A 14,039-nucleotide genomic window follows, 5' to 3' on the forward strand; every position below is an offset into this window, starting at 1 on the left:
TCAAAATTGTCACATCCTTCTTGCTCTCTCAAATGAACACCAGTTGTCAAACAAGGAGAACCACAATTAACTGAGAGAATCCAAATATCAGATTGGTTTTATTGGCCACATCTGAAAATTACAAAATGTGCTACCAAATAAACCAGAAAAGCTCTTTGACATCTATTAGAATTGATTTGTTCTCCCTATCACAGAGGTGGCACTGTTCCCCATCTCAATTGGAGGAATGTGGATACATGAGTTCAGAGGCCCAGCTAGCTATTCCTGATATAGCCAAAAACTGGGGATACTTACTTTGTTCCTCCATAAATGAATACCTCCAGCTTTTAAGTGGAAATTTTTAAGCTAGATGCCCCTTCATATATGTCATAGATGCTTTCTTGCACATCCATATCAAAATCTGGTCATGTATTAAGAATGAAAGTCAACAGCTGGGCAGCCCATGTGTTACCGTGCTCCCCCTAGGGACATTCAGAGAACAAGAAGACCATCTGTAACATACTGGGGCAAAGATTCCTCAGGGCATTAATGTAAACACATGGATAAAAACTGCACAGGACAAGAAGACACGGAGGGATTTCAATCTGCATCCATGGAGGGGACACCTGCACTGATGAAACAACAAATCCATCAAAGTATGGGAAAGGCATGTGGTTTTCTCCTTCCTCTCCCTTGTGCTAATGAATAATTCTGTTTATCTATACAGATGATTGGATCAAGCCCAGGAAAGGTATAGAAAGCTCATGTGATCTTGCTAATAAAAAACAAAGGCAATTTTCTGGAAAATAACCCTTAACAAGTTGTGTTCCAGAGAAGATCTTCAATTATACTTTCAAGCCCTTGAACAAATCTGTAGGGAGAGATCCAACTGATGTCTCAATGAGCAAGAATTTTCATGTGCCAGGCATTAAGGACAAAGGGACAAAGACAAAAGTGAAATACTCTGCCTTCAAGGAACTTACATTCAAATTATTTGAAACAAAATCCAAAAATTTGCCCCATCCTGTGAACTCAAATGATACAAACTTGCCTTGGTAGAAAGAGATTAAAAGAAAATCAGATAGATAGTGGAAGGTAACTCATTTATTGAACAGATTGACCATTAGGATCCAGGATTATAGAAACATGGATTTAGAACTTGAAGAAACCTTACAGGTTATGCAGTCTTAATCCTCATTTTACAGGTGAGAAAACAGAGGCTCTAAGAAGTTTGAAAAAAATGCCCATAAGTCACACAGTCAATACCAGAGGCAGGATTCGAACCTAGGTTTTCCGGGATTCATGTCCAACACTTAATCTGTCACAACACTTCTTCAATTCTTATCATTTGGTCATGAAGCCACCATCCTCATGAATCATACTGAAGACCTCTATTTCTCCTTTGGTGATATTAAACAAATTCAGTTCAAGTTGAAAACAAAAATAATAATTAAGCACCTACTCTGCAATCCTGGCGACTTACCTTAGTGCCAAATAGGTGCTAAACTATGAGGAAATATTGCTGGCTGCCATTTGTTGGCTTTGGAAAACTTTCACGACAAGCTTACTCCCATTCCTTCAGATGCCCACCCTACAGCTCTGGTAAAGATTGTGGGTGTTGGGGAAGGTCTTAAGTATACAATGATTGAGGGGAGATCCAGTGAAGTCCTGTACCGTGAAAGAAAGTCATTCAAATAACATATGGTAATCTGGTGGGTTGTCCCTCTGGCCACAAGGTTTCTGCAGTAACTCTCCACCCGACACTGTGATGATTTCCTCCTGAAAAAAAAGGAAAAAAGGAGACTCACATGTATAAATAGGAGGAAATGTCTAATTAACCTATGAAGAAGAGAATATACTTTTCTCTGAGAGATGGATATCAGGAGACCAGAAATTGAATGAATCTTAAAATTGGAAAGGACCTTAGAGGTCAACAAGACCATCCAGAATAGAAATGACTTCTACAACAGGGATTCATGAATGAACAAAAAATCATTTATGAAGTTTCTTAATTATAATGATGATTTAATGTTATATAATATTTTATTATTATTGATAACATGTTATACATATAATAATGTATTATTACTATGTGCCAGGCATTGGAATAAGATGGGTCCTTCTCTAGCTCATTTTATTATTTTTTTAATTATATTTTTATTTTTATTTTGAATATTTTCCCATACTTACATGTTTCATATTCTTTTCCTTTCCCCCAAACTCCCTAGCCTATGCACAATTCTAGCTCATTTTAAAGATAAAGAAACTGAAGCAAATAGGGTTAAGGGACTTAACCAAGGAAACATAACTAATAAACATCTGAGGTTGGATTTGAACTCAGATCTTCCTGACTCCGGGTCTGGCACTTGATATATTTATATGTTATATGTATTATTACTAAATGTAAAGTTGGAGATAGTACATATATATTTACATATCATATAGCATACATATACATATACCAAGTCTATAGTGAAAGGCAACATGTATTTAAATATACATATATTATATACATTATATATATATATTTAGACACATACTAAGTATATAGTGAGAGGCAGTACAGATGTGTATATACTTATTGGATGATAAACATATATTGCATATATTAAATATAGTAAACATATATCATATTAAATATAGTAAACATATATCACATATATTAAATATATACTAAATATAAATACATACATATGCTACATATATGCAACTCTGTTGGGCTGCCAAGATGTTCAAATGCCAAACTTACATTACCTAAAAGACTTAACAGAGAACTCACACAAGGCGAGCACTCACGTAGAAGCTTGTATGATGTGGACTTCATCTCCCAGCATCCCTTTCCCTGCTCTCGCGAGAGAGGGAGGAGTTTCAGAACTTATAAACAATATGAAGAAGCCAACGGAAAGGGATGCTGGGAAATGAAATCCAAGCTATACAAGCTAGAAGGCTATTAACAAGGACATTCAAATTGTCTTTATGATATAAATTATAATCAGACGGGAGATCCTGGAACCAAATGTCCAACATGGCGTGCCCCCATCAAAGAAGGCTGAGTGCGCTGTGAGCAAAGCAGAATTGCAGGAGGTACCCAGATTTAGAGACTTCGCCGTTCCAGATGTTCACACAGACTATTCGTGCCTGACCTGTGGCTATCTGAACCTGACCTCAGATAAAGCCTTCCCAGCTTCTATTTGTCTGATCAGCTATAGTGATGTCCCGAATAGTGACACCATTTTGGTCCTCTTCAAGTATGAAGCACAACCGCTACCACCACCACGTGTTCTCTACGATATAAGGCAGTTTGGCACCATGGATAAAAGCTGGCGTAAAAGTCAGGTAAGCCTGTGTTTAAGTCCTGCGTGAACTATATCCTGATTTTATATGAGCTACTGCAAATCACTTGGTCTCTCAATGGTCACAGGCTGCTCTCAGGGACTCCCACTTGCAGAGAAGTTTTCAGTTTGCCTTGAGAAAGGGAGTTGCCTCACTGGGAGACCCTACTTCCATGAAATCACAGGATTTCACAGCAACAACAAAAATATATTTATATGTGTGAAATGGATAAATTAATCACGTGTTCACCAATAAACCCAGCATAATAGAGAGTCTACCCAAAACCACCTGGGGAAAGAGCAGTCTCAAACAACCTCTAAGGAGTCTTATTTTTATGCCAAGCTGGTAATTGGAACTGTGGGGGAATTATAGGTTGGGCCACTAGGGCTTGAATCCAGGCCAGGATTCAGGGGCACTTTGTCAAAAGCTCCAGCATTAATGCTCCACTGTCCTGGCCCCAATCCCATTTAGCTGATTAGGTCCTGTCTCCCTCCGGCTTCCCTGCAGTTTTGGTTCCCTTAGGGAGCTAACCTGAAGGAGTTACATATGGAAAAAAGGACTGCAATGGGGCAGTGAGGAAATTCTGTTCATTTCCATAGCCTTGGTTTTGCTTAGACAGCTGATTTTTAAAGGCTCCAGGGTTTCTGACAAACTGCATTTTGGAGCCACACTTGGCACGAATATGTCAAGTGTCCAGAATTGACCTTCTGGGAGACAGGACATCATTAGAATATTTAAACTGCAATGTGAAGCAACTCAGCCAGGTCCATTAGCCTGTTAAGCCCAAGTTCATTAAATAGATAACAAGCTAGTTAACTTGGGAAGTTTGTTAAGTTTAGCACAAAATGCTAACTGAGAGTAAATGTTGGGGTTTTGTGAGCTTTCAAAGGAGTAACAATTCGAGTTTAGAACAAGAAAAGCCCTGAAAATGAAAAACTGGTTAATTTAGAGGCCATTTATCTGAAAACTGAACTGAGCTTGAATTTGATTAGGGAAAACCTTTAATGATACCTTATTTTGTGCCTATCTTCAACCATAGCAGTTGGAGTAGGAGGTTGGGGCAGTGCTAGAAGATACTTTAGGACACAGGAGACTTCATGCCCTCCCCACCCTTCATGTGACAAAAACTCCTTGCCCAGTGCTAGGCACATAAGCAAGCTTTGAGAGATGTTTAGATGACAAGGATAATAATGCTTGTGAAATAGAAAGAGTCCCACTAGCTCTCCATGGCATTCTTTTATTAAATAGTGCTCCTACAGTGAAATGGTAATATGTAGGTAACCTTCCAAATAAAAGATTCCCTCTAAAAGCTATAATGGATAGTTTTCTATGGCTATTATCCTAGGGATGGGGATTTTCTTCTTTAAAAAACACACCCACAGGCATCTTATTCTTTCACTTTTCTCTTTGCATGTGGTCCAAAGACAGAAACCAGAAGGGAATATAGGTGAATCCCAGAAGGAAGCTCTTTGGAGGGAAAATATTTCCTAAAGGTGAGTAAAAGAGAAAGTTACTAAGAGAAAAGGCAGCAAGAATTGGGTTGTGGGTCTTTATTTTGGGGTGTTTCTCTGAAGATCCCTATTTCATCACTTTTCTCAATCACATTCATTACAGGATGCCTCGGACTTGGTCCTAGTCACTATGATGATACTCCTGAAAGGACCAGCTTTGACTTCACCCATCACATTGGTCCAAACCAATTTGTTGGTGCCTCATAGAATGGATACCTTGTGAAAATCAATGAGGTCTGTGAGAGTTGCATGGCGATTAGGATCCACTCCCAGGAAGCTATAAAAATCTCCTGATGCATCCACAAGAAAGTGCTTGAACCCATGTTGCTGGCGGTAGGAGAGAGTGTAGCCCCAGATTTTCTCACTGACTCGAACCAGAAATGCCCCCTCAGTCATGTTTGACAGAAGGTCTTCTGCCTCCTCTCGGCTAATGATGCCTACAAGAAACAACACTACAGTCAGCAACTCCAATCAATAACAAGTACTGAGCCTCTACTGTATATGTTGCTACAAAGAGCTACAAGGCGAGCCTAAATTTAACCTCACTAGCTTGGACTAATGAGGTAGGAAAACTATTGTCTGAATTATAGAACATTTTCTGAAGAGGCGATTTTATTACTCTTAAGTACACACAATAATTTGACCTGGACTAATAAAATTTTGCTTTTCTCTAAAGAGAACTTTAGAGGAATTGTTTTAATGAATTCATCCAAATAATTTGGAATTATTGCATCAATTATCAGTTTATAAGCAAGTACCTGGAAATTCTCTTTTCTGGAGTAATGAAATCACTCCCAAGCAATTTTCTTTACCCTGTTAAGATCATAGATCTGAGGCTATAAGGAACTTCAAACACCAGCTAGTCATTTTACATATGAGAAAACTGAGGCCTGAGAAATTAGTTTAAGTGATTTACCCAAAGTTGTCTAGGTAGCAAGGTGTCAAAGGTAAAATTTGACCCAGAGTCCTCTAATTCTACAGACAGAGATCTTCCCACTATATCTTATTAATGATGCACTAAATAAATGTTTTCTTCATAAATAATATAAAAATGAACTTCAATATTCCCAAAGTATATATATATATATATGAGTATATATTTTTAATTTGCATATATGTATATGTTTAGAGATATAGCTGTAATATGGTTGTTCAGCTCCTATTAAGAATGTTCTAGTACACCATAGAAGGCATGACTGTCCTTTTAGTTCCTAATAGAATAATGTTAAAACTCAACCAAGTCTTTTGGGAACAACCTCAGTGCTTGCATTTGGGTATTAACTCTTCAAGGATTATTACCCACCTTGGTAAGTAAAGGAAGAATATTTTTCATGTTTTCTCTGTCACCTACCCATGACGTGATTATTTCCTGTTAGGGCTTTTGTAGAAAGGATTCCAGCATTGAATGGGAGGAAATAGCTAAAATCTCAAAATCCCAGCTCTGGGAATGACCTAAAAGGTCATACAGAGCTCAAACCTCACCTGAAGTGTGATTCCCATCTAAAGTCCTGGTGAGAAGACATCTTTTACAGTCTCCCTAGCATTCCCTTGACCCCAGCGTGTCCTTATGGTCTACCCCAGGGCAAGTAATGAAATCTGAGTAGCTGGAAAGGAATTCTGTCATTCGTTGTTTCTATCAGATAGTCTAACGTCATGATGACTCTCCTCCAGAGAGAGTTTCTAGAAGCGGAAGAGAGAAGTTCTGTTTGTTGGAGTAGAATGATGTCTAGGTCATGGTCCCTGAATTTTGCTTAAAGTGAGGGTATTCTTGGTTGAAAGATCTAGGAAATGAGAAGTTAAGTATATTGCCCTCCTCCCTGTGTAATATCTGGGTAGAAATCAAAAGGGTGAGCTTTTAATACCAAATGTACCTGAAAACAAGATTACGATCATTTCATGCCTCAGACAGAAAAAAATATCAAATTGTTGTATCAGGATTCCTAATTCTCTGATGTAACAAAAGTTATATTCGTAGAGATCTTTCCAAATATCCCCCTGGCTGCTCTAATTCATTTTTTTAACACATCCTGATACTTCCCTCCATTATTTCTCAGCCGTCCTGTCTTGTTCTTCTTTCCTTCTCACTTCTATTTCTTCTTTCCATCAAATGCCTCATCTTTTTCTTCCTATCTCTCCTTTTCTGATTGTTAACTATTCATGTAACATAACAGTGAGGCATATTCCTGCTAGTTGATTATTAGTAAAGATGGCTGTGGCCATTATGGGCATCCTCTCATGGATTGTGGTCTAAACAAACACTGAAGATCTACTTGAACCTCACTTAATTCTAGCACCAATATCGCAGCTAGAGAAGAAGAGTGTTTCCCTCTGCCTGCACCATGCCAAGAACACCTGCCTTCTTCCTTGTGGCCACCCCACCCTCTGCCACTGCTGTGCTAATCACATCTTCAGAGACACTGCCAAGTGCCCCGTGTGCCACTGTAAAATTGAGCTATTTTATCTATCTACAGAATAAATTTCCTCCCGCAGAAACTCTGAATTTTTCCCCAGAGTCCCCTCGTGAAGTGGGATCCAGGCAATAGAGAGGTAGCAACACCAAGATTGGCTCAACTCTGAACTTTCCCATTTCTCGGAAACCCTCTCCTCACAGCTGGACATACCATTTCCTGCTACCTAGGAGCACTGTCAGTGACTTGTTTGATTTCATTCATTCTTGCCCCGTCTTCTTTCATGCCTTGGATTACAAAGACTAGTGGTGAGAAGATTTGAGCTGAAATCCAAGTTCTGTCACTTGACTCATTGTGTGAACCTGCACAAGTCATTTCACATCTCTCAGTCTCAGTTTCCTCATCTGTAAAATGGTGATGCTACGTGCCTCACAATATTGTTATAAGGAATGATTGATGTACATAAACTGTTTTGTAACCATAAAATGCCCTACACTTATTAAAAATCATATATTCTTAGGTTAGGAGAAAATTGCATTGTTACCTTGCATACTAGATTTTTCTGGTGATTAGTTGAATTCCAACAAAAATCAAGCATATTTTTTATGAAAAAAAAAGTTATCACCAATAAAGGGATCTTCAAGCTCTTAGCTATAGCATTTGCTGCTGCCAGCTTGCTGTTTAACTTTTGGCAAATCACTACCTCTCTGAGCTTTAGCTCTTCATTTATAAATGGGCATAATAATAATCTCTCGTACTACCTTCCTCACATGGAGGTTTCAAATGATAGTGGTGTAGTAGAGATGAGGATGACAGAGGCACGGAGAGATAGGTGTGGATGGGGAGATACTTTGCCAAACTGAAATGAATTCAGCGAAGGAAGATTATGTTCTATCAGGACATAGTGGAGGAGGAAGCATCTGAATTGGTCTTGTAGGCGAGATGAGATTTTGACTGGCAGATGTTTTCTCTCTCATCTAAGAGCACAGAGAGAGGAAGTACATGCTGAAATACCCAGAGGAAAGGTCAGTGAGGCCACGTCCACCTCAGAGGAGAGAGGCAGAAATCGCCTAGTAACCAGCCCCCAGAAAGGACCCACATGATTAGGTTCTCATGCAGAGAACCAACCAAATCTGACTGTTCTGGCAACCATGCAGCCCTCTCACTAGCCCCAGGGCTGAGGAGAGATATTTGAATAGGGCATACCATAGCCAAATTTCCCCCTCAGGCCTTGTCCATCTCTTGCTGTGACTGCTCCTCTCTCCATTCCAAAGATGCCACGTCCTGCTTCTGACAAGACACCAGAACGGCCAGACGCCACACCTCGGCCATCTCACTCACAGTTACGGAATAGATGAGAGAAAGTGATCAATAATTGTTATTGGCATGACCAGACCAATAAGCAAAACTGGGCTTCCCACCGGCCTCTAAGTCAAGCCAGCTAATGTCCCACTTCCAGCCCCACTGATTAGATAAGAAGGACAGAACATGATGGCAGAAAAATGGATTGAACAGAGCGTTGGAATACTGGAATCTAGTCCGAGCTTCACTACCCACCCAGAGGATGTAGGGTAAGGCCTTTCATAGCTCTGGGCCAGGGATTCTTCACCATTTTTGTATTATGGACCTCTATGGAAGTCTGATGAATTCTGTGAGCCTCCTCTCAGCATAATTTTTAAAATACATAAAATAAAATATATAAGATTACAAAGAAAATCAATTATATTGAAATGTACACATCATAATGCTAAAAAAAAAAAAAAAAAAAAAAAAAAAAAAAAAAAGATCACAGACCCAGGCTGAGAATCTCTGCTCTAGACTTTTGGTTTCCTTACTGGGCACATTAGGGGCAACGTCCTATCCAATCCTAAAAACGTCTGTGATTCTAAGAAATGGCGCATATTCCTTGGAGATAAGCTCTTTTCATTTCATTTCTCTCCAACTAATGATCTCCTAATAAATCACCAGCCAGCTGGTTTCTTCACCTATGCTAACCCAAAGCCATTAACAGCTTCTAAGAACCACTTTTTCTTCCTGTGTTTGTTTGTTTGTTTTATTCTTTCCATGCCTAAATCTTCAGTGGTTGGTAATTAAAGCAATGAAGACTTTTTTTTCTCCACTCTTTCAAAACACTGTGTAATTCTCATGACTGCTGAAAGAGAGAGAGAGAGAGAAAGAGAGAGAGAGAGACGTGGCTCACTCCTGAGACTGCTGACGAGAAATAAACAACATCTGTGGAATCCCTGCATGAACATTTCAAAATTGTTTGAACTCAAGTCAAGAAACTTTGCTCTCACCCCAAGGCTCTGCTAAGAGGTTTAGAATCCTGGGTGCTTTGATTGGCGATGGTTTAGGTATTCATCGGAATTATTATCTGCAAGCAGAATTTCAAAGCCTCTTCTCTCCCCTAGACAATTCCTACTAATCTCTTAAAGGTATTTCCAAGAAGAGTTCAAGGAGGACGAAACTGGGGGCTTCTGGACTGGAAATCCTTTCAAACAGGCTCAGCCCTGGCAGGCGAGTGAGATCACTTAACAATATCCCCCTTATGGCCAGGACGGCAGGGAAAACCTACGTGGATTCACCTCAGCCTCCCCACATCAATCTGTGCTCTGGGTCCAGACTAGGCAGGATGATCCCTCGTATACAGGGCTGCGCAGCCTACATACTTGTTTGGAAAGACCCCTGTGCCTGGCCAAGAAGGAAAGAATTTGGGAGACAACATAAACTGTTGTCCTGTAGTCATCCCTGAGTCTTCTTGACCCCTGTTGGGGGTTTTCCTGGCAGAGATTCCAGAGTGGTTTGACATTTTCTTCTCCAGCTCATTTTAGAAATGAGGAAACTGAGGCCAACAGGGTAAAGTGACTTGCTCAGGGTGACACAGTTAATAAGTTTCTGAGGCCAGATTGGAATTCAGGTCTTCCTGATGCTAGCCCCGTGCTCTATCCACCATGCCACCGAGCTGCCCAGGTCAGGGGAATCTACCTGGAGCCTAATATTATCTTTAGTGAACAACTGCTTAATCCGCCTGTGTTTAATGCTGGTAATGGCAATGGGGTAAGGTTAAGTATGATTTGGCTTAGCTAAGCGGAAGGCAGAGACCTTTCCTCCTGTTTTAAGAGAGATAAAGAGAAAGTGAAGCCCATCCAAAAGAGAGTGATGAGAGAGTGAAGGGTCTAGAAATGGTGCTGGTGAGAAAGAGCGATGATCCAGTCCTTGTCTTTGGCCTCAAAGAGCAATGCTGGTTTCTGGGGATTCTAAGTGCTGTCGAAATCATCCAGGAAACCTTTTGTTTGACTTCAGGATCTTCATCTATCCCTGCTTATTAAACCTTCGCTGATCCCTAAACCCCAGCTTGAGCCAGCCAGCCTCAGGACTTCCTTTGATAGACTCTGCTGGATCCATTAACATTCTGCATTATAAGCCTTAATGAATTCTGCCCAAGTCTGGCCTCTGATACATACTGGTTATAGTATCATCCTGAGCCAGTCCCTTAGACTCTTATGACCATCTGTCACAAAGAAACTGTCACTTGGCACTGGGAAAGGGAGTTTCCTCATCAGGGAGATCCCTCTATCAGTGAAATCATTGGTCTGGCTTGTTTAAAAGGGGGGGTAAAATTATGTCAGTGTCTATTTCATGGAATTGTCCTAAGGTTTATATGATATAAGATTTGCAAAATCATGAAAGTCCAGTCCCCATCCCTTTCTTCTGTCACTGCTCCTGGACACTAGGTGCCCTCTTTCCCTCTTTATTTCTGTGCACCGCGTGCTTCAAACCATTAGAGCAGAATTTGTATGGTATATTTACAAGGAAAAAAATATATAGAATTAAGAAATAATAAGCTAAGATGACAAAATTAGAAGTGTATAAGAAAACAAAAAGTCCAAGAAAGCATAAAATATGTCAATTTGTTACTAACATTAAATTTAATATATACTTTTTATTAATACTATGAAATAAATGTTCATAGTTTCATATACCACTCCAATTTTATTACCTTTTATTTGTGATTGATAAGCTTATAATAATTTTGTTTAAGTGTGTAAAAAGCCTACGTGATTATTTCAACATAAATAAGATTGCAAATATAATAAACCATGTTAAAATTAATAACAAAACATGACTTTATCAGATGCTGAAAAGGCTTTTAACAAAATCCAAACTCATTTATATTGAAAAATACTAGAAATCAAAGGAACAAATGGACCGTTCCTTAATATAGTAAATATTATTTGTCTAAATCCAGGAGCAAACATTAGATATAATAGAGAAATGTGAGAGGCCTTTCCAATAAGTTCAGAGGTAAAGATATCTTGCTTTATGTCACTACTATTTAATAGAGTGCTAGAAATAGCAGCTATAACTAAAACAAGAAAAAGAAATTGAAGCATTAAGCTTAGGTGAGTATGGAACAAAATCATTCTTTGTTTTGCAGATATATAATGTCCTTAGAGAACCCTAAGGAGTCAACTAAAAATTTATTAAAATAATAATTTCATCAAAATTGAAGAATGTAAGATAAATCTATATAAATTGTCAGCATTGTTATATTGATATTAAAACATCAACACCTAACAGGAAGAGATTGAAAGAGAAATTTAACTCAAAAATAACTACTGAAGCTACAAAATTTGGGGGAATATATCAAAATTTACCCAGGGACTATATGAATTTAATTATAAAACAGTCTGCAAAAATAAAATGACTTAATAATTAGAGAAATATTAATCACTCGTTGGGAAATCAAGTCACTATAGTGAAAAAAGATAATTCTCCCTAAATTATTTTACTTATTCAGTGCTGTGCCCATCAATCTTCCAAAAGAACTAAAAAAAAAAAAAAAAAAAGAGTAAAAAAATCAAGAATACAAAATTTTTAAAATGTAGGAAAAATGATTCTATTGGTTCCAAACCTTACACTACACTACAATTCAGTAATCATTAAAATGATTCATTACAGGTTCAAAAAGAGAGAAAGGCCAATCAGTGGAACAAATTAGGTACACAACAGGCAGAAGCTAGCAAAGAGAAGTATTGTGCTTACTAAACACAAAGATCCCAGTTACTGAGGGAAGAACATATAAGTTGACAAAAAGTGCTGGGAGATGGATGGCTAGAATTTAGATCTCAAAATTTAAAAAAAAAAAAAGTTAAAATTTTACACAGAATTAGGGAAAAAATAAAATATGAAAAAAACAAAACACTGGGAAAACTGGATAGCAGTCTCAACACCAACACCATATACCGAAATAATTCCAAATGGATTTATAAGCTAGTTATAAAAGGTAATACCAAAAATAAGTTGAAGGGAGGAAAAAGAAATTATCCTTTGGATATATGGGAAGAGTTCATGGCTTATAAGGGATAAGATCCCTTATAAATGAACATTGGTTGTATAAAATTAAAAAGATTTTTTTCAAAAACAAATCTAATATAAAAATTAGAATGGAAATAGGTAATTAGGAGAAAAAATTTTACAAGTTACTCTGATACAGATCTCATTTCTAAAATATATAAATGATTCAAATTTATAAGACTAAGAACCATCCCAGAAGATATGAACAGAAGTTTTGTTGTACAACTGGTCTAGCTATTCTGGAAAGTGATTTGAAACAATGCCCAGAAAGTAACCCTTTTATTCCCCAATACTATTACTAGAAGTATAGCCCAAAGAAATTTTAAAAACTGCATGTACAAAATATGAATAATAGCTCTTTTCTTACTAGATAAAATTGGAAACTAAGATGTCCTATTGAGAAATGAATAAACAAGTTATAGTATATGAAATTAATGGAATATTATTATGCCATTGCAAATGATGAAGTGGACAATTTCAGGGGAAACAGGAAAGACCTTTATGAAATCAGACAGAGCTAAGTGAGCAGAATGAGAAGAACAATTTGTATAATAGATAAAAAACATTCAGCACCAAGACGTAGAAAGGGAAATTATTTATTAAAAAAAATCTAGAAAATATAAAATACTTGGGAATCTGCTTGCCAAGACAAACCCAGTAATGATATGAACACAATAACAAAACATTTCAAACAAAATCATATCTAAAGAAGTAGAAAAATATTAATTGCTCATGTGTAGGCAGAGCTAATATAATAAAATGACAGTTCTACCTAAATTAAGTTACTTATTCAGTGCTATACCAATCAAACAGAATTCATCTGGAAGAACAGCTTTTGGAATAAAAACTCATTCTTTAACAAAAACTGCTGGGAAAATTGCAAAACCATATAGCAGAAACTAGGTATAGACCAATATCTCACACCCTATACCAAGATAAGATCAAAATGGGCATATGATTTAGATGTAAAGAATGATACCATAACTACATTAGAGGAACACAATATAGTTTACCTGGCAGATCCTCTGAGAAAAGAAGAATTTATGACCAAATGAGAGATAGAGAGCATTATAAGAGGTAAAACAAATGATCTTGATTATATTAAATTTAAAAGACTTTGTATAAAGAAAACTAATGTACCCAAGATTAGAAAGGTAACAAACTGAGGAAAAAATTTTTATAACAAACTTCTCTGAAAAATGTCTAATTTCTAAAATTTATAGAAGAAGAAAGAAAGAAAGAAAGAAAGAAAGAAAGAAAGAAAGAAAGAAAGAAGAGAAGGAAGGAAGGAAGGAAGGAGGAGTGATGCTACAAGGTACTAAATTGGACAGAATATAGCATTTTTAGTCAAATTTTTGACTGAAGTTCCCAAATCAAAATTTGATCCATTACTTTTTATTAATGTAATCTTAAGCACAAAGTCCATTGGTATTGCCCTCTCTCCTCATTG

The 14,039-nt window shown here is 37.5% G+C and overlaps 1 protein-coding gene across 1 annotated transcript in view; it reads right to left on the minus strand.

The window, feature by feature from the left end:
• Positions 1–1,665: 1,665 nt before the first annotated feature.
• The window catches only part of SH2D4B (SH2 domain containing 4B), a 218,836-nt gene continuing 206,462 nt past the window's right edge, over positions 1,666–14,039 (minus strand). Inside the window, exons 7-8 of the mRNA XM_044662772.1 lie at positions 5,040–5,260; positions 1,666–1,758 (exon numbers count right to left, since the gene is read on the minus strand). Of these exons, the coding sequence (XP_044518707.1) occupies positions 1,666–1,758; positions 5,040–5,260 (314 nt within the window). The remainder of the gene's footprint in view (positions 1,759–5,039; positions 5,261–14,039) is intronic.

Source organism: Gracilinanus agilis, chromosome 2 (assembly GCF_016433145.1).
Source record: "Gracilinanus agilis isolate LMUSP501 chromosome 2, AgileGrace, whole genome shotgun sequence".
In the NCBI taxonomy this organism is placed as follows: Eukaryota; Metazoa; Chordata; class Mammalia; order Didelphimorphia; family Didelphidae; genus Gracilinanus; species Gracilinanus agilis.